This window comes from Ceratotherium simum, chromosome 1, assembly GCF_057802395.1.
Source record: "Ceratotherium simum simum isolate JZ-2026a chromosome 1, ASM5780239v1, whole genome shotgun sequence".
NCBI lineage: Eukaryota > Metazoa > Chordata > Mammalia > Perissodactyla > Rhinocerotidae > Ceratotherium > Ceratotherium simum.
Genome location: NC_141900.1, coordinates 65,218,122 through 65,239,455, shown reverse-complemented (window position 1 = coordinate 65,239,455; position 21,334 = coordinate 65,218,122). Strand labels below are relative to the sequence as shown.

General features: G+C 40.7%; 1 protein-coding gene across 2 annotated transcripts in view; it reads right to left on the bottom strand.

Moving 5' to 3' along the window:
* The window catches only part of BMPER (BMP binding endothelial regulator), a 230,473-nt gene that overhangs the window by 182,340 nt on the left and 26,799 nt on the right, over positions 1–21,334 (bottom strand). For both annotated transcript variants that reach the window (XM_004418836.3, XM_087435327.1), the window contains exon 3: positions 16,114–16,213. In XM_004418836.3, the coding sequence (XP_004418893.1) occupies positions 16,114–16,213 (100 nt within the window). The remainder of the gene's footprint in view (positions 1–16,113; positions 16,214–21,334) is intronic.

Below are 21,334 nucleotides of genomic sequence, written 5' to 3'. Positions count from 1 at the left end.
TTCATGTGGTTTATAGCCATCTGCATTTACTATTTGGTGAAATATCTCTTCATATCTTTTTCCTATTTTCTAATTAGACTTTTTGTTCTCTTCACAAAGTCTTCCACAAAGCAAATTTGTTTTTATTTTAGTGAAGTCCAATTTATCAATTTTTCCTTTCTATGGACAGTGCTTTTGGTATCAAATCTAAAAACTCTTTGCTCAACCCTAGGTCACAAAAGTTTTCTCCTACATGCTTTTTATACATGTTTTATAGTTTTACGTTTCACATGTAAGTCTGTGACCAATTTTGAGTTAATTTTTGTATAAAATAGGAGGTTTAGATCACATTTATTTTTTCCTATGGAGGTCTAATTCTTCCAGCACTGTATGTTGAAAGGTTAGTCTTCTTCCATTGAATTGCCTTGGTACCTTTGTCAAAAATCAGTTGGACATATTTGTGTGAGTCTACTTCTGGGTTCTCCATTCTGTTCCACTGATCTATGTGTCTATCCCTCTATCAAAATCACACTGTCTTTATTACCGTAGCTATATCATAAGTCTTGAAATTGGGTAGACTGATCCTTCCCACTTTATTCTTATTTTACAAAATTGTTTTAGCTATTCTGGGTCCTTTGTCTTTTTACATAAATTTTAGAATAAGCTTATCTATGTCTACAAAATACCCCTTTTGGGCATAACTCGTTTTATGTCATTTTAAAAATTATTTATATGGGAAAATCAGACTTGATGCACATATCATCCAGGCACCTCTCCCGCTGCAGGGATGAAGTCTGCCCATGTTTGCCAAGTACACTTTTGGAAGCGTTTGTCAAAGAGCCGTCCAAGGACTAAGGGCCTACCTAGGGGGCCTGTAAAAATGTAGATTCCTGCATCCCAAATTTCTCTCCTTATCTGCCACCTCCTTAGCCTGGGCGCTTTTCTAGAAAGTTTGAGCTGAACCTCACGTGCTTGGGATGATTTTAGAACTGTGTGGCCAGCAAAATGAGTGTCTGATTAAACAGCCCAACATATCCTCACAGTCTTCTGGGAGGCTGTGTGTGGCCCCCTCTGATCTCATCCCACGAAATCAGACAGAGGTCTTTGTTACTTCAAAACATGGGTAGATAAGGGCATTAAAGAGAAAAATTCAGCCTCTCTAAAAACAGGACAAAATTGAAAAAGACCTTAACCTATGGGCAGAAGCTATAGAAGAGACCGCCAAATATCTGACAAGGAAAGCAGTCACTGATTGGTGTGATCATACTTGCGAGGAATGAGGAGAAATCTCCACCAACAGATGAGCCCCCACCTCATCCAATATGGAGCGGAGGGAGGGGCGATTAACGCAAGCTCTGTACTATTAATCTCCTGCACTCCCTGAATCCGAGAGGAACCACAGATATCTGAATTTTAGCTTGTCAACAAAGGCTTATCTTTTAAATTGTATTTCTTTTGTTAGTGGTATTTGTTAAAAAGAAGAAAAATACCGTGTTTCTGGCATATAGTCAGTGGTGTGCTGCTAATGTTTAACAACCAGCCCTACAAGAGAGAAAAGCCTTGACTTTGTAGTGTGTTCCAATTTCCAAAGTGTAAATACTCCCACCATGGTCAATTTTGAGATTCCAATGTGATGTCATCGAACACAGAGCTGCGAAGATAAGCACTCCAGTACACCACTGTATACAGAACTGTGTGTTTTAACATTAGAAGTAATTGGGTCTGTGAAACCTTTTCTCTCCCTAACAGCAGACCATGAATATTAGTTTAGGGTATTTTATTGGTGTCAGAGGTCATGGTGTTTATTCTATATACCTAGATAAAATATTTAAGAATACCAACAGTCACATATTTCAGTTATGACATTGTATCTGGCCCTCTTTCTCCTAAACTTAGTACACACAAACTCATAATTTAGCCAGGAGAACATTCATTCCAGTGGCTCCCAAGCCTGTTGAACATCAGAACCATCTGGGGGCTAATTAAGAATACAGATTCCCGGTGGAAACAACCCAAGTGTCCACTGATGGATGAATGCATAAACAAAATGTGGTATATGCATACAATGGAACATTATTCAGCCTTAAAAAAGAATGAAATCATGATACATGCTACAACATGGATGAACCTTGAAGACATTATCTTAAGTGAAATAAGCCAGACACAAAAGGGCAAATATTGTATGATCCCATTTATATGAAGTACCTAGATTAGGCAAATTCATGGAGACAAACTTATAAAGAAAGCAGAACAAAGGTTATCAGGGGCTCAGGGGAAGGGATAAAGGGGCATTATTGTTTAATGGGTATATAGTTTCAGTTTGGAATGATGAAAAAGTTCTAGAAATAGATAGTGGTGGTGCTTGCACAACAGTGTGACTGTCACTCAAACTGTACAGTTTAAAATGGCAATACTGTACACAATAAAAAAAGAATACATATGCCTGGGCCTCATTCATGGGAAATTATGATTCACTTGGTCTGGAGTGGCAGTCAGGCATCTGAATATTTCACAAGCAGTCCTGGCAATTCTAAGGCACATACACGTTCTGGACCTCTGCACTTTACAGAAGAGGAAATCAATTTAGTGCAACCTCTGCATTTCATGGAAGAGGAAACCAAGGCCCAGAAAAAAGTGGCTTGGCCAAGGTCAAGTAACTAGAAGTGGCAGAGTTGAGAACTGATTCCACATCTAATTCCAAATCCAGTCTTCTTTCACTTCATTCTTCAAATGACTCAGAGTCTTTATGACATCCTACAGTCCACAAGCCCCAAGGCACAGAAGTTTCCTGTCTGGATGCCTGAAGATATTACCCTGGCTTTTGCATTTAGCACCTCAATGTAGCCTTACATCTAGAGTTTTGAAGTTGTTACCCTTGCATTCACAGCCTCAGCAAGGTGACCATACCACAGTCGCCAGAACCCAAAATATCAAAAACTCAAAGTATATTTTCAAATCTGATCCCTCTGCCTCTTCCAGGTATGGTTCAGAGAATGCCCAGACATTCTCGGGCAGTCAGAGGGCTGCCTCACGTGTTAAACATCAGTCGGTCTATGCCCAAGCATGTCTGCAAATAAACATCTTGAGCCCTTTAACTTCCAAGTTCCTGGAAACATAATCAGCTGGCTCTGGTGTAAATAAGCTCATCTGAGTGAAGAAGGCACTCAAGTTCATGGACATACCAATGTGCTTTGTTCCCCTTCATCATCACGTCCATCTTGTTAAATGTCAGCCTCTCTAGCAGACAGATTTCTAAGGCAAATACACATTAGCTCTCAAGATAAAAAGAGAACCTAGAACATTTGATCTTAAAAAAAAAAAAAATTGTGCCAACTTCTGAAGAGACTGGAAGAGAGTATTCTCAGATCAAAGCCCAATAAGAATGATAATAATTGCAGCATGATGATCATCTTAAAAATAATAAACAGGTGCAGCTATAAATATAAATATATACATGTCACACATACAGACATACTTTCAATTCATAAATATATACATGTCACACATACAGACATACTTTCAATTTCACAGTTGCCAAACTTAAGCAGCAAATAAAAGAGAAACTAGACAGACGTCGGGGGCTTCTGTATCAACTAACTTCTTTCCCGTAGTTTCTGATGATGCACCCCAACTTTCTACCTGGAATACTTAGCTTTACTTGTCTCAATTTGATAGGGTCCATGAAACAATGTCAATAGAAGCCTCAGAGGAGATAAGAATGTTTTGATTCCAAGACATTTTGAGATGATAAGCGTCACTGTAATTTCACTCCCATAGTGAAATATAAGACAGGAGAGGGAAACATCATCTTAAAGTGCAGGGTGGTTTACTCTTCTTGGTGCGCCAGTTATAAGCAGTCACAGAATAGTTGTAAGAGCAACTGCAGAAAACTCAAAGCCAAATTAGAGGTGTGTTTTACATAATATTATAAAAGGAAGCAGACAGTCATATCAAAATGATAGTAACTAGGAAATCTGAAGTCATAATTTCATAATATTACTTAGTAATTTTGCACAGTACAATGAAAGATCTACTGAAAATTACGTTTAGGTTAGCACTAAGTCTATTAGTACTGAAATATACTACTGCCACTACCATATGAAAATACACAGGCAGTGGTGATTTTAGGGATTTTTTTTAACCTCTAGGGAATTCAGTGAAGAAACTGTAAAGTATTAGAAGCCTGGGACTGGTTTATAGATATCCAGTCACTTGTCGTTCCTATTTAGCCATTCTTATTCTCTCCCTACAATTCTCACTCAACTCTTTTTAAGCCCTGCAGAATTCCAAAAAGGACTTAAGATGTGTTAAGAGGTATACAGCTCAATAGTAATACACTGAATATGCAGTTGACATCATGAGACATGTACTGAACTAGGAAGACTGGAATTTGGTCCCAATTTTCCTATCTTTCCCTTACTCTCCTTTTTCCAACATATATCCAACTACTGTGTGCAAGGCATAATGATTATGGCTAAGAATACTATAGTCCCTGCCCTCACAGAACCTCCAGTTTAGTGGGAGCTACAGAAATTCAAAATGCTAAACCACAATTGTGCCAATTGTGAAGAAGGGGACATACTTAATTCCATGGCAAGTAGCCATGGAGGTCAGGAAGTGATGCCTAAAGTGAGACTGAAGAAAGGGTAACAGTTAACTAGATGACATAGAATGGAAAAGCAGCCCAAGTAGAGGGAACAGTATGTACAAAGCCCCATGGCAGGAAATGGGCACAGAACACTGGGAGAAACAAGAGGAAATTTCCTACCTGGAGGTGTCCAGAACAAGAGGAGGCTAGAGGGGTAAACAGGAGCCAGACCTTGCAGGGCTTGGTGGCCACCTAACCAGGGGAGGAGAGGGAATGGCCAAGGGTGAGCACTTGCAAGACTTACCATGTGCAGTGACCTGCAAGCTATCTTCTAGCTCTAAGCACCAATCTCTATAGATGCGTCTCCCTGCCATGCATCCCAGAGCTGCTCTGAGGATAGTGGGTAGAATGCCAAGGTGGTCCCCAAGATTTCCACTCCCTGATACATCCACCTTGTATAATCCCCTGCCCTTGAACTTGGGCAAGACTTGTGAATGTAATGGATATCACTCCCATGATTAGGTTATGTCACGTGGCAAAGAAGAAGAGACTTTGCAGGTGTAATTAAAATCCCTAATCAATTTTACTTTGAGTTATTAAAGAGGAAAACTATCTGGAGTGGGCCTGATCTAACAGATGAGCCCTTTAAAAGGGTCTATAGGTCAGAGAGACGTTCTCCTGCTGGCCCTGAAGAAGCAAGCCATTCTACAGCTGCAAGCAACTGAATTCTACTAACAACAGTGTGAGCTTAGAAGACGACCTTGAGCCTCAGATGATACCTCAGCCCTGGTTGGTCTTGATGGCAGCCTTGTGAGACCCAGCTAAGCCATGCCCAGAATCCTAACCCATGGAAACTGTGAGATAATAAATGAGTGTTATTTTAGGCCACTAAGTTTGTCATAGCTTGTTACGCATCAATAGAAAATTAATAGACTGGGCATCAGTCGCTGAAGGCAGCTCTGTTAGGCTGGTAGCCACTGGAGAGGACGCCCATATCCTGATAGGGCTGCCAGGCCCACGCCTGACTGCAGCACTTTGCATATGATACAACAGGGACACTAGGGCGGCTGTCAAAAAGAGAAGCATTCTCAACTTGCTCACGTTAGGAAAGTCAAAACTGATGCACCTCAAGTCAGCAGCAAGTCTTGGAAATCTAACCTTCTAACTTAAAGGCGACCACAAACTCTCCACTTAAACTGCCTTCCAAAATCCAACAGAATCTAAAAAACAGAGGCCGTGAATAAATGGATTGGGACAAATTTGACACGGAAAGCTGATCTCTGTTTTAAGCTTTCTTACTAGTTTTAACAACAAAAACAGACTTTGAAAAAATATGATTTTAATGTTAACAAGATCTTTCCAAAAAACAGGGTCATTCTTATTTAAACACCAAAAAAGCCTGGTTTATATTATGGAAAACCCATCTGAAATATAACATTTTATACATCATTTTTTCAGTTAGAGAAAAGGAGGGGGAGAAAGAAACCCCTCTAGTTTTTTATTTTGTTTTGCTTTTTCTTCTCTTTAAAAACATATTAACAGCCCCCACTCAAATTTCTGGGGCTGGGCAGATAAAATTAGTTATATCGTTAAAGGTTAAAATAGTTATAGGTTAAAATATATATGTAGGCATTCCATAATCTAATAACTTTCATCAAGAAATACATCAGAAATTCTCTTAAGCTGAAAATCATGGTAAAAATAACAGTGGCCCTGGAATTGAGTGACTCAGTGGTGGTGATGTTTTTAAGAGCAATGCAATTTCCCAAGATGTTTTAAGTGATAGGTCAGAGTCTCAGCATTACAACACTCAGGAGTAAAGCGAGTGGAGACTTCTTTGTGGTTGGAAACAAAGTACACACACATAATATGCAGAGACTGGCTCTGGAAGGATCCCCAAGAATCTGGTAAATGATTGTCTTCAGGAAAGGGTACCAGGTGGCTAGAATCAAGAGTGAGAGGGAGCCTTACATTTACTATAGACACCTTTGTATATTTTTAATTGTATGAATGCATTTTCTATTAAAAATATTTTATGAAACTAGGCACACACATACTCACAAAAGAGTAAAGCTCATCTAAATTGTCTGGCTGGGGCACTGCTACAGTATAAACAGTCATGGATACTGAAGAGGAAAAATAAATTAAGTTAGGGGTCCCCAAAAAAATGTTAATTAGTAATAAAAGTCACTGCCTCCTGAGCCACATGTTGTTTTCAATCACCTTCACAAAGTTTCTCTGCCCACATACTTCCTTTGAAATTGCTGGTCCATCCAAGCTATAAAAGTCCATGGAGGGAGAAGGGGTGTGACAGAGATGAAATTGATGCAGGCAGCAGTGATGCCAGCGTCTCTCTTGCTCCTTTGTCTCCAGAGCCCTCCTGACTCTCCAGGCCTCTCCCCTCTCCTTCTTATCTCACAGGTGGTGTGATACCAGGAAGGATGGAGCATTTGGAGTCTGAGCCCCACTACCTCTCAGCAACTGTGGGAACTTGAAAAACATCACTTCACCTCTCTAAGCACCTGTTTCCCCATTTGTTAAATCAGAATCATCATAGCCCCCTCAGGGCTGAATACAATAGCTATGAAAACCTGAAGAGGAGCGTTTGTCTATTCCAATATATTCTCTAAATCTAGCTCACAGTACAGTTAAAAGACTGATAGAGCATTAACCTTAAGGCAGGTCATTCCTTATTTGGGATGTGAAATCTGGGGTGAACTGCATTCAGACCGATCATACATAATAACTACAAGGGATTTGGTCATGTCTACAAGAAAGGAAAACAGAGGTTCAGGAAAGAGCCACTCTTTTGTTTGGGCAACAGATAATGCAAGGTTACGACTGCCAGAAGAAGTCAGGTTAAAAGCAAACAACCAGATTGACACATGACAGCCTTTCCATCTTAAAACATTTAAACAATAGGACAATTTACTCTGACAACTCAGAGAGTGTGATTATTTTTCTAAGTTTTTTTTTTTTTAATGTTAATTCCTATATATAGTAAGTGGCTGGATGCCTGCAAAACAGTCACATAGCAATATTCTGAAAGTCCTGGTCATCTTCCAGGTCATTCTCAAAGCAACACTGAGAAGAGGTCCCTTATTCATGACCTAGTACTGTATGAAACACAAGCTATAATTATTATTGCTCAATCTTTTACCATTATTCACAGTTCTCTTTTACTTTGGTCAGTCCTTGGTCTATATAAATGAGCCCAATCCCCTTAAAAGTCTCCATGCATATTTTGCTCTCCAATTCTTATTTATCAGAACCTAGGATGGTTGTCCTGATTTTGGAAATCAGTATGTAAATATTTACATTTTGCCTCTTTCCTTTCATTTTCTGAGACATTATAGGATATTTTTTAAATCAAAAATAAAAGTTAAACTATTTAAAAATGCAACTCATAGGATCACAACCCATAGAAAAATAAGACAAAGCACAGAGAAATCAAAGACAAGAGAAGATTGTGGAACATAAACCCCACTTGACAAATGAAAGACTATTTTCTTATATCTTTCATCAAAGTATTGCAGACAATTAATATTTTATGCTCTATACGAAGAAAGAGGATGGAATTTGACCTATAAATGTTTGAAACACACCTTATTCATTTATGATCCACTAATAACAAACATATATTCAGATAACAAATACATTATTGTTCATGAAAGAACCCCAAATTAAAGGGTGATTCTCAGTCCAAGTAAATACAGAAAAGCTGCCAAAACCATCTGTTTGACTCTCAATGATCTCATTTGTTTTCATCAAACAATATTGAGATTTTTCAAATTAGATTAATCTTTTGCCCAATTGTTAGGCTATTTGGATAAAAATTTATAACCTTTATTAGCATAAAATAATCCGAAAAGTACACTGAAACACTTGCTTGGGAAGAATAAGTTATAATTTACTGACTTATTTGTTTTAAAGAATATTCTGGCTTCATAAATATCAAGAACAATTTGGTAAGTAGTGCCATCCCAAAAATACCTGGTGTGTGGATCAGTATGATCCAGAATGAATGGATGGATGGAACATATGAGCAATCTGATTGAAACAAACAGGAACACAAATGCATGCACACAAACACACACACACAAAACTTTTCTAAGAATTCTTTTGGAAATATGAGTTTTCATATTTCTGTTCTCAAGCAGATTTACTCTACTGCTTCCTTTTCAATATCAACATATTTTTAGAGGAAAATAAGTAGAAATCATGATAGGATTCTGTTAAATTTTATCTGACCCCTCTACACTCCCCCATCACAATCAACAAACAAATAAAAACTTATTCCAGATTTGTTTTAATTCAATAGGTCTGGAGGGAAGCCAAGGAACTGGTATTTTAACAAGTTCTTTAGGAACTTGTTAAAATTATAAATACACTATGAACACTAATACACTATACATTATAAACATTAATACACTATAATTATAAATACACTATGAACATTAATTACGTTACATAATTATAAATACACCATGGCCCCAATATATGGCAGTACCCATAAAATAAAATATAGATGTAAATATAAACATAGCATAATATGAGAATTTTAAATGGTCCAAATAATATGCCTTCTTCTCTCCATGCTTTCCCCATATTGGAAGCATAAACAAACAAAAAGTAGTAACCTCAGAGAGCCTTCAGATGCTTTCAATGTGGAGTACGTTTGATAATTAGGATGATGAAGATGGTGACACCTATATTTCTCATTGAAAAGTCATTCTTAGACATAAGAGGCAAGTAAAACACTTCCCCTCCTTACTTCATTTAGCCTATATTCTAAATTTAGTTGATTCTATAACTGCAGTTTGTCAGCACTGGGCCAAATTTTGCAAAAATAGTATCATTCATGTCTTAACTTGTTGGCAACTGTCAGTGCTTTCTGTATTCTATATATTCAATATTTCATTGAAAAACATAAAAGCAATTGACGGCCCTCAGCTAGGTTCCTTAAAAGGAGTTGATGCCATTTCTCACCAAACCACAGAAAGGGGGAGGAAAATATCCCTGGTGAGGTGGGAGAAATCCAGAACAGGAAATAACTGGGACAGGAGTGTACATATGGCAGTCTAAAGTGAGCAACTGGGGATACGGGCAGTGTATGGGCAATGTGGCTATCTGGGCAAGCTTTTAAGCAAAGGCAGACAATTTATGTAAATGTTGCCATGTGTAATGCCAACTCTCTGTCCTCTAATCTATCATCTTTTAGACAGGGCTTAAAAATTCTCAAGGACTAGGAAAGGAGACTAGCCTTGCCTTTTTTGGAGGCCACAGAGTAATTCATCACAATTTAACATGTGCACATCTCTCCCCACAGCATTTTGATTTCCAGGTTTCTGTCCTTGAGAAACATAGACATGTGGGTACAACAGGAATGGCAAGTTGGTTCCCTAAAGCTTGGCAAAAAAACTGAAAATCTAAACTTCTATTGACAGGGAGATGTTAAATAAATTATTGTACATCTACACTACGGAATCCACACAATAGTTAAAAAGCATGAACTGGCATGGGAAAATTCCTAAGTCATATTATTGTTGAGATTTTTTTAAAAAGCAAACTGTGAAAGAATATGTACTGTTTAATTCCATTTATGTAAAAATAAAACCACACATACAAAATCACACATATATATATATGTATATATATGTGTGTGTGTGTGTGTGTGTGTGTGTGTATGTAGTAAACTGAAAAAGGTCTAGGAAAGATACAATAAATTGGTAACAGCTGTTATTTCTGAGAAGAGTGGGTTTTTTTAGCTTAAAAAAGGACTTTTTTCTCTTTATTGTTTAAGTTTTTTAGTATGATAATGTATTAATGTAGTGGGGTTATCTAACTAAAGTTGAAATTAAAAATAATTATGCTAAGGAAGGGAAGCAAGAAGAGAGAGAAGTTGTAAGGGAAAAAAGAAAGTCCCAACTGATGCTGGAGGTGTTCAGCCAGTTCTTGGGGTTCAAGTTCCCCCACTCTTGTTTATTTATACAGCTGAATAACTGGCAAAAAGTCTTGATAAGCATTCACCAGCACTTTAATATTTGTTTTTGTTTTTTTTTTTTTTATAATTTTATTTATTTTTTTTCCCCCAAAGCCCCAGTAGATAGTTGTATGTCATAGCTGCACATCCTTCTAGTTGCTGTATGTGGGACGCAGCCTCAGCATGGCTGGAGAAGCGGTGCGTTGGTGCGCACCCGGGATCCGAACCCCGGGCCGCCAGCAGCGGAGCGCACACACTTAACCGCTAAGCCATGGGGCCGGCCCAGCACTTTAATATTTGAGTTATATTTTCTTAATCATTACTATTTATTTTATTTCTTATATCATCATTCTAATGATATTAAAATTTCAAAATAGGAGGAGAGCAAAGGGTCAGAGAAAAACCGTGGCCTCACAGCTACAAAGGGCAAAGAGATTCTCACTCCAAAGATGCATTGGCCAGAGCATGTAAAAGATGTGCTTCTCATTCCTCCATCAAGAAGGACCATCCTCTCTCTTCCTTTCCTTTCTTTATCTGGTAGCAGTGGCTCTCGAGCCTCAGCTCCCATGACAGTCCTGATAGAGACCTGAAAATGCAGACTCAGGAACCCAGGCCCAGAGCTTCTGACACAGCAGGCCTGCCAGCCTAATGGTGAGGCCACAGTCTGTCCACCATCTCCATCATTTACTAGCTCTGTGACCTTGGGCAAGTCTACACCTCTCAGTGCCACCACTTTTTCACCTGTAAAATGGGGCTATGATAGTACCTCCCTCACTAAGTTGTGAGGATTCCATGCCTGGCTCTGAGTAAGGACTGCACATGTTTGCTGCTGCTATTTTGATGAAAAGGATGTTGATCTCAGTTACTATCAGTATTATTATTATGCAAGGCCAGGTATCTGCATTTTAACAGGTGATTCTGTGGTCTATTGCATTTTGAGAAACACTGCTTACACCCATGATTCCTTCAGGTAAGAGGAAGGGCAAACAAACAAAAAATAATACAGTCATGAGCCGCATAATGACGTTTCCATCAACAACGGACCGCATATACGATGGTGATCCTTTAACATTAGTCCTATACAGCCTAGGTGTGCAGTAGGCTATACCAGTTAGGTTTGTGTACATAACACTCTACGATGTTCACATAACGATGAAATAACCTAACGACACATTTCTCAGAATGTATTCCTGCCGTTAAGTGACGCATGACTGTACTCAAACGAAACTCGAAGCCAGCTCTCACTATTGCTTCATCCAGTTAGCAATACTAGATTCCACCTTCCCATGTGCTTGCTGATGGTAGAAAGGTTCTTCTAGAAGGGTTGTCTTCACTGGGAAGCATGGTAGACCCATACCCTGCACCCATCCTGCCACGTTGGGCACATACTGTGCTCACGTTTACAAAAGGCCTAACCACACTGTTGCCTGATCTGTCTCACGAGTAGATTTAAATACAGAATAAGGTGGTCTCTCAGAATGTAAATGCCTTTCAAAATACAGGAGAACTAAGTTCATCAGCTCTCCCTTTACCATGTGTTAACTGATCTGAAAAACAAGAGGCTACATTTCTTTGCTAAGAAAAGTTCATTGCATATTATTCCCTGATCTGATTAAAATTTTTTGAACCTGAGACAATAGACATCCTTTTGCTCTAAAATAAAGTGTTATCAACAAGCTTCTCATTAATATGATTCCTCACTGAATCACTGTCTTTGAGGAAGAAAAGTCAAAACCCTCAATGTTAGCGTGGAGGACACTCATTGGAAAAGGACTTTTCGAGAAACACAGCTGCTGCTCTTGTCTCAGAATTTCTGCTATACACTAAGAATTTGTTGTTGTTGTTGTTGTTGTTGTTTCCCTGTGTGAACAGAGGGTACAAAAGGGTTAAGGAGAGGTATACCAGATGCCCTGGGAGGCCCAGTCCAGAGTGGTCTCTGGGTTAACACTAAGATCTACTCTCTACCCTGGTATTGCTCCTCTGGATTTTTTCTTTTGGGTCATTATTCTTTTACTGCACGTGCTGTTTGATTTAAGTTTCTTATGTTTATCTTTGCCAGTGCTAAAATCCAGCGTACAACCTAAATGCCCAGAAACAGGGAAATGACCTAATGAATACTGGTACATTCCCACAACAGAATCTTACGTACCCAGTAAGGAAAATATTTCCAAATGAGTTGAGAAGATATTATGCTCTGATGTTAACGGGGGCGGGGGGGGGGCAGAAATAATACAATGTGAGTAGTAAGGTATCAACTAGGCAAATACTTTTACATGGGGAAAAAAAAACAGAAAGAAATATACCAAATATTAAGAATTGTTATTTCTGGGTGGTGGGATTATAATAATTTATTTTCTGCTTTCCTACAGTTTAGACTATTTTTTAAAGCTTTTTCCGTGAGCATATGTTACTATTCTAATCAGAAAAACATAAATAAATCAGTAGCTAAGAGCAAATACAACTGCGTCCCTTAAAACCCATGAGACAAACACTGTATTACGGAGCAGAAATAGCGAAAATGAAGGGGGCATCTTTAATATCCACCTCTAGAGCCTAACAAGTCAGATCCATTCAGGAGTCTCTCTCATGAAGGTCTACCTCAGGGTAGGGTAGGGATTGTGACGTCCCCCAGAATGCCTTGACATGACTATCAGGAAGAGAACTCAGGATGCTGAACTCACTGGTCTATTCTTGGGTCCAGTTTAACTTGAAGAAGCTTATCTTCTTAAGGTCAAAAAGAATACTCGGGAAATGTATTTGTCTTGGGTATCTCTTTCCCTTGGAAGATTAGGACAGTCGAAGGAAAAAATGATGATAAAAGACACAGCAGGACAAGAAGGAAAGAAGGTTACACAACAGCAACAGAAAGTTCCCTTCTGTACTACAGATAATGGGGTAACGAACCAAAAGTCTTGGGCATGTTCCCTTGACACGTTCTGCATCCATCCTGTACTATCCAACTGACCTCTCACTGGTGAGGCAGCCTGGCAAGATGAAGATGGTAGATAAACAGTTTAAAAAATAAAGAATGGGGGCCGGCCCGGTGGCATAGCAGTTAAGTTCGCGGGCTCTGCTTTGGCGGCCCGAGGTTCGCGGATTCAGATCCCGGGCGGGCACCGACTCATCGCTTATCAAGCCATGCTGTGGTGGCGTCCCCTAGGAAGTAGAGGAAGATGGGCATGGATATTAGCCAAGGGCCAATCTTCCTCAGCAACAAGAGGAGGATTGGCATCAGATGTTAGCTCAGGGCTAATCTTCCTCACAAAAAGTATATTAAAAAAAAAATAAAGAATGAAATAGAGGAGGTTCTTTAAGGTGAAACAACAGTAACTGAGACACACATTGGCTCACTAACATCTTTTTGATTGTAATTAGTTTATCTGACCATCTGCCTGGGAGATTCCTGATAAATTACTATTTCAGTTCTTGCATTGATAGCTCTCAGAAGTCATACGGGTAAGCATCTGACTCCCAACTCGGGAAAGAGGTGAGAAGTAAATGGTGCATTCAGAAGGTTCTGAAAAAATATCATCCTAGCCCATTTGCTCCTGCTCTGAAAGGCTTCAGAAAGTAAGTTTTTATAGTCAAGTCCATCAGGTTTTTAAAGAGCACCGACTATACTTACATTAATTGAGAAAGGTTTACCTGCCAGGCACTGTGCTGTAAACTTTGGATGTATCTTCCCATTTAATTCCCCCCCAACACAATTATTATCCTCATTTTACAGGCGAGGGAACTGGGGTAGAGAGACGTTCCATGTCTCCACCTGCTCAAGTGGAAATGTTGAGGTGTTAGTTTTCTGGAGCTGCTGTAACAAATGACCACCAGTTTGGTGGCTTAACACAACAGAAATTTATTCTCTCACAGTTCTAGAGACTCGAAGCCCAGACTCAAGGTGTCGGCAAGGCCATGCTCCGTCTGAAGGTTCTAGGGAAGAATCTCTTCTTGCCTTTTCCTAGCTCCTGGTATCCCCAGAGGTTCCTTGGCTTGTGGCAGCATAACTCCGATCTCTGCCTCTACTTGTTTACATATTTATTCATTCATTTATTTATTTTTATTCTTTAACAATTATTATAGTTTACTATAATAACTATAGTTGTTAAACAATTTTGTATTAACACTTGACATGTGGATTTTATATAATAGTGTGGTTTGAAAAGTTCACAGGATCTTCACCGAATATGGAGACTCATGGGTTGTCACTAAAAATGGGCTTTAGTTTACCTGGTTTCTGTAGAGCTCTTTTTGATGGTTCTTTTAGGCCTCCCCCCACCCCGTGGTCCCTCTAAAAATGTATATTCTTCTGTAGGGATAGAAATCACCTGGTACTAAGTCAAGATCTCTTTCAGAGGTTCCCCATCCAGGTGGCATATTAACCGCCCAGGAGCTTTTTAAAAAGACAGATGTCTAGTCCCCCTCCCCAGAACAAGTGAATCTGAATCTCAGGGAACACAGCCAGGTTGTTTAAACTGTCTCTCTTGTTACATGGCTGCCTTCTCTGTATGTCTCTGTCTATCTTCTCCTCTTCGTATAAAGACACCAGTTACATTAATTTGGGGCTACCCTAACCCCGTATGATCTTATCTTAACTAATTGCATCTCCAAAGATCCTATTTCCAAATAGTCACATTCTGAGGTTCCTGGCGGACATGAAATTTTGGGGAACACTCTGCAACCCAGGACTATTGGATTCAGATTTGGCAGTGTGACTCCAGCAGAGCCCACATCCTGAACCACTGTGCTCATTTTGCCTCCTGGGGGACCCCACTCTGCTAAGCACTGTTTACACACACACTAATACACACTAGACAATATCAGAGCACGACCTGGCTCTTGTCTCCAAGGAGCTGATGATCTACTGAACACAAAGGAGATAACGAAGGAGGAAAGCACACCACTGAAGTATACGTGTGAACTTCTGTATGCTACAGAAACTTACAGGGGGAAGTGACGGATGAGGGCTAGGGGACCCTGAGCACAGGCAGCATCTGGACAGGTTGAGAAGAAAGACCTGAGCTAAGGCAAGGAGGCAAGACTAGGAGCAGGGACACGTGTTCTGGAGGGCCATGGGAAATGAGTTTGGAGTAAGGGCATTGTAGAGATGCCTCAGAGACAAAGGGAAAAACTTAGATTTAATTTGGAAGGGAAGAAAAAAATTTAATAGGGACCAAAATGACAAAATTCTGACTAAAAGACTCTTTTGGCAGAGGTGGGCAGGCCGAGCAGGGGGCTGGAAAAACTGAATGTTGAAACTTCTTGACAAAATATGCTTGTGTGCATGTGTACCAATGTGTATAGGCATCGTGTTCATATCTCCTCTGTAACATTTCAACAACCTGCCTTAGAAAAAAGAACAAATATGCAGATGCTTGCCACACTTTCATCCCTCCGTGAGGAGGGTCCCCCTTACTTCCAACCCCCCAACACACACACACACACCAGCTTTCCTCCAACACCTATTTGCACCCCAGCCAAGAACTGAGTGAAGAGAAAGGTGAGAGGAAGAGAAATAAAAATGCTTGAAGCAACAGCCAAAAAAGAAGGCGGCCAAGATATAAATCACCTTTGCACCGCTCACAGCAGGCTCCCCTCTGCTTGATAGCCAGGGCGCAGTCTCTCGACAGCACTGGGCACTTCTCTCTCTTACAGGTCACTTCCTTGTTCTAGGCAAAAAGAGACAAGAGACATTTGAAATAAACTTCCAACAGAATCCCCAGAAGCCTAGCACATGGCTGAGGTTTACCTAGCATCCGTCTTCCTATCTTGCCTTCATCTTGGCAAGAAAACTCTGTGATCACAAATAGGATTTTACTCTCTCTGAAACAGAAATATCATCCAAGAACACAGGACTTTTTGAGAGTAGGGGCAGATGAGAAGTGATGAAAAGTCCCTTCTTTACAAACAACTGAACCTAGATAACCAAATGCCAAGAGAGAGGCTTTCTCTCACTCTGTTCTAAGGTTTCTTTTTTCATACACACTATAGAAATGATAATATTTGTGTAAATCATATTTTGCCCATTGGGCTACCTGGGCCAGGACTACATCGTGAGAACAAAAATATTTGCACATGGACTTCCAACAATCCTTAATGGTAGAGTGCATTAAAATGCAGCGATCTAAAGTTCCAACTCAAATAATGACAAAGCTGAGTATTGAATCGGCTCCGTAAGAGAAAAAATAATATTCCCCACGCCAAGCAGAGACACAGTCATCAGTGTTTTATAGCTGCGGGACAGCTGCATCATATTAGCACTTGCGCTAATGAAAATGTGGTGAGTATTCGAATCTTCGGTTTTATCCTGAAAGGTTAGCTGTTAATATGACTTAGAGAAGATCCAAACATGATGTATATGCCTGCTTATAGACTGGATACACATGAACCAAAAATACCATGTCACAAAACTTAGCAAGATTTGAGCTTTCCCAAGTGTCTACTAAATGCTACGTGCTGTGGCTTTCGTTCTTATTAAAATCCTGTGAGATAAGTATTATCATTATCCTCTGTTTACAAACAAGAAAACTGCTGCTCAAAGAATGTCTGTGACTTTTCCAACATTGTACAGCTTTGCAGTGCTAGAGGCGGATCTCAAGTTGAACTCACAAATGCGTACACGCCATGCCCCACCCTCAGTTAAGGGTGGTACTACCACAATCACTGCCTGATTTGGGGGCAGATCAGAGAGCAGCGACCGACCAGCTCTCTCACCTGGAGATGAACTAGAACCCTCCCAGATATGTGCAGGGGAAATCCCAACTCAGCCCTGACAATGACCTTAGAAAGGTTCACAAGTGTCCCCAGGATGCTTCATCATCATTAGAGTAAGGAAAATCTCACCATTTCTGGTTCAGAACCAAGCTGTGTGCATGCGTGTGTGTGTGTGTGTGTGTGTGTGTGTGTGTTGGGGGCTGGGGGTCCAAATTCCAGCCCTAAAGCAGTTCTGAGATAAAACACATCACCTTCTGTGCTGCCCTCAAATTCCTGGGAGTTCCTGAGTCCCCCAGGATGCTCCCAGGATTTAATTCTAAAATGAATCCAGATTGTCATCTCCTCCCCTTTCAAATGAACAGAACCTCCCAGAGTCCAGAACTCCATTCCCTCCAACTCACCAATTACCACTCCCCCGAGTGAGGCATATGGAGCCTTGGGACAGTTGGGCCTCGCCATGCTGATAGCTTTGCTTCTCCGTAGTCTTATTTCACTCCCCTGATGGCTTTACAAGGCCACGGAAGCATGGGAATAATGAGCCCACTGTGACCAGTGTTGCTCAGACTTTCCCATTGGATGACGCACATAGAAAATGACCACCGTTTCAGGTAAGGAACTCTGAGGCCAATGTGGTAAACTCCATCCCAGCACCTGCCTAGCCGCCCAGGGAGAGAGCATCAGTCCCCAGCCACCTGCACCCATGCCCACAGGGCTGGTGTGGTAGACCTTTTGTTTTTTTCATTTTTTTGTTGTCAGTGTGTGATGGGAAGGTGTGGTGGACCTGACTAATCCAGTCTCCTTTTTCTCCTCCTTTTTGGTGTCTGCTATGGTAAGGTAAGGGCCCTCATGGGGCTAACTTCATTTATTCCTTAAAATCCTGTGAGGCAGTGGTCCTCACCCTTAGCTGCAAACCAGAACCCCTGTGCAGTTCTTAACAAACACTGGCACCGTCTCCCACCCCGGGAAGCTCAGATCTGATTTATCTAAGGACCAGCCTGGAAGTTTCTCCAAGCTCCCCAGGTAAATCCAATGTGTAGCCAGGGCTGAGAACCACTGCTGTGGGGAGGATATTATCGCCAGCGAGGCTGAGATGGGTTCGGCAGCTGTCCACAGTCCCTTAGTGAATGGCTGACCTGCAATCTGAACCCAGGCATCCTGGCTCCAAGCCTCCAAAGCTCTTTCCTTCACTCTCTCTCTCATCATGATGGTGGCATCAAGACTCACTGTAAGTCACAGCCCTTTGATTTATTTTCATAATTTTTCTTAAATTACAAGCATAATATGCAGTTATGGTCACAATTTAAAGAACTATATTTAAAAAAATTAATAGTGCCCTCCTACTACCCCCAAAGTAATCAGGAACAAAGATCAGACACATACACTGTTTGGCATTATTAACAGTGACTTTCCTTTGCAAAGTACAGTTCCTCAAAGCCATACTAGGATACCCACTGCTCCCATCCCACAGCGTCTGTGAAGTGAACTCACTCCCCAAGCAGAGCATCTGTTACCTGGGCTTTACGTGTTCAGCAAACCTGGCTGCAGCCTTAGGCAAGGGCCACCCCTCTAAGTACATCTCCTCTCTGAAGGGAAGAATCCTCAGACACGGGGACTTCAAAGCTCTAAGGGCAGTCAGAGCGGGTATGAAGTCGCAATTCGGGGTCTGATAAATAAGACACACACTGTCTTAAATATGGGAACTCTTTGCTAAATTAGAAACCTGGGAGTCAGTCAAAATCCATAACAGGATCCCAAGATTCATAATAAATAGCTTGTAATTACAGTCCCAGCACAAAAGTTATTCCAACCAGATGGTTTGTATATTCACATCTGGAATTTTTTTTGTACACACACAAACCTAAACCTTAGCTGTAGGTTTAGTGGAGTTTTAACCCCCTTCTAATAATGCTTAGGGTTTTTCTATTCCACTAAGGGTCATGTTGGTGCGAAGCTGCCATGTCTGATCATTTCCTTGATGTTTGGTTGGCGTGGATATGAAGCACATGCTTAGAATCCCAGGCCCCCAAAGAAAGAAAGAAAAATTACAGAGAATCACTGGTGAGAGGCTGATTCTTCCATCTTCTTAACTGAGTCCAGCGGCTCAGAGTAAATTCAAGCACAGGTTAATTAAGACCACTCTCTTCACTCTCTCTGATTTTGCCAAGAGACAAAACCCCTGGTCTTCAGGCAGGGGCTCTGGTGAGAAGTGACACACACAAAGCCATGCCTTCACAAGCCCATCTCCATTGGCCACCCCCTCCCCACATGCACCAAGTGCCCTCTGCTCTGACTCAAGGTCATGGCTCATTCAGTTCACTTTTTCATTCAAAATAACATTTTCTGATACTGATTCACACTCACTGAACACTTTCTATGTACCAGGCTCTGTGCTAAGAATTTTACATACACTATTTCACCAAAAATTCCACATCATCTCCATTTTACAGATGAGGAACCAAGGTAAGAAACTTGCCAAGGTCACACAGGAGGCAGATTTGGAATACAAATAGAGGTCTGTCTGACTCCAAAGGCACGCATTTAAATGCTGCACTTTGCTACTTGCCCGGCACTCAGGATACAGACAAGAACAAAACAAAGTCAAGGTCCCAAGGCCCCAGGAGAGACTGGTGCCTTCCCGGTGGTTCCACACATGTAAAATGAGCTCTCTAACAAGAGCAGAATAACTCCAAGGAACTGTGTCATCACCAACCTTGGAAAAGTCCACCATCACCAGCTGAGTTCTGGTAAGGAGGAAAGTTGTACCCTTTTGGATATTGATAGGTATCTGTGCCTATCACACCTCTGCAAGCCAGACTGGCATCTTCAAACAAATTTTCCCTAAGATTCCAGCTTGAGTTTGTCTCCCCAAATCTAAGCAATAAAAATGGTGGCAAACGTGCACTGGAGGAAAATGTCAGAGCACTCTTAAAAACCAACCTAGGTAGTGTATAAAAGTAATAAACCTCATCACATTTTTCATCCTCAGTCTCTGTCTCCCATGTTTATCACTTTCTAGGGTCAGCCAGCCTGTGATTTACTTGTTGTCAAAGGCGTCTGTTTGCATTATTGCCTCCTTTCCGAAAGACCAAATATATCAAAACCCAAAACGTAGCCTCTGGAGGCACATGAAATGAAGTGCCAACATGCAAAAATAAAAAGGGGCATAGGGAGTAAAAAAGAAAAGAATCTACATGGCTGGCAACAAAGCTCTATAAGGATGCGAGCCAAACCACAGCTCCAGCCACAGCCAAGTTCAAAAGAATTCTGGCAGCCAGCTTGCTGTGTCTAAGGTCTGCCACAAGATGGCAGCACAGAGTTCCCTGGGCCTAGGAATTGTGGCCATGAAACCCGCTAGTGTCTCCTTAGCATTTTTCAGTGTCTGGTGTGGAGGGAAATGATGCCTCACTGATGGGTGGGGGGAGGAGGGGTACAGAGAAGATAGCAAATCACCATTGTGCGATTTTCCTGTTTGCCTTCTTCAACGAGAAAAAAAATGTTTTTGAGACACTTTTGTTCTATTTCAAGCCAATGTCTTGAAGATATTTTTTTTTTCTAAGATTTTTCCAGGACCAATCCTGTTATGAAATATGGAAAGTATTATCTGACCTTTCACTTATATTTAAAAATAATAACAAAATTAAAAATTGGAGAGGAAAACACAGCAGCTAATATGATGGAAGCGATCAGGGAGAGATGTCAGCTGGCAGATACTGTATGTTTAGACTATGAAACAGCATCACAAATCTCTTGAAATAAGAATGAAAACGAAAATACCTGGTGCCCTGCCTGCTGATCCTCCATTTGATTAGCCATATTAGGAAGGTGGCAGACCACACGAGTCCTTCCCTCTAGAAGATGGCATTATTTTCCTTCATCCTTGTCTCTTGTGAAAGCAAAGCCTGCCTTGGAGGCAACCAGCTGTCACTTGGCAAACTAGCAAATTCTAAGCGCCAGATCCTTTTTCAGAAAATCAAGAAGGCTGTGAAGTTGCAGTGTGTTTTTTTTTCTGCTCAAATGAACAACACTCAATGTGTCAATGAGGCACATGGGCCAGGTAGTATCATTAGAGAGGATCA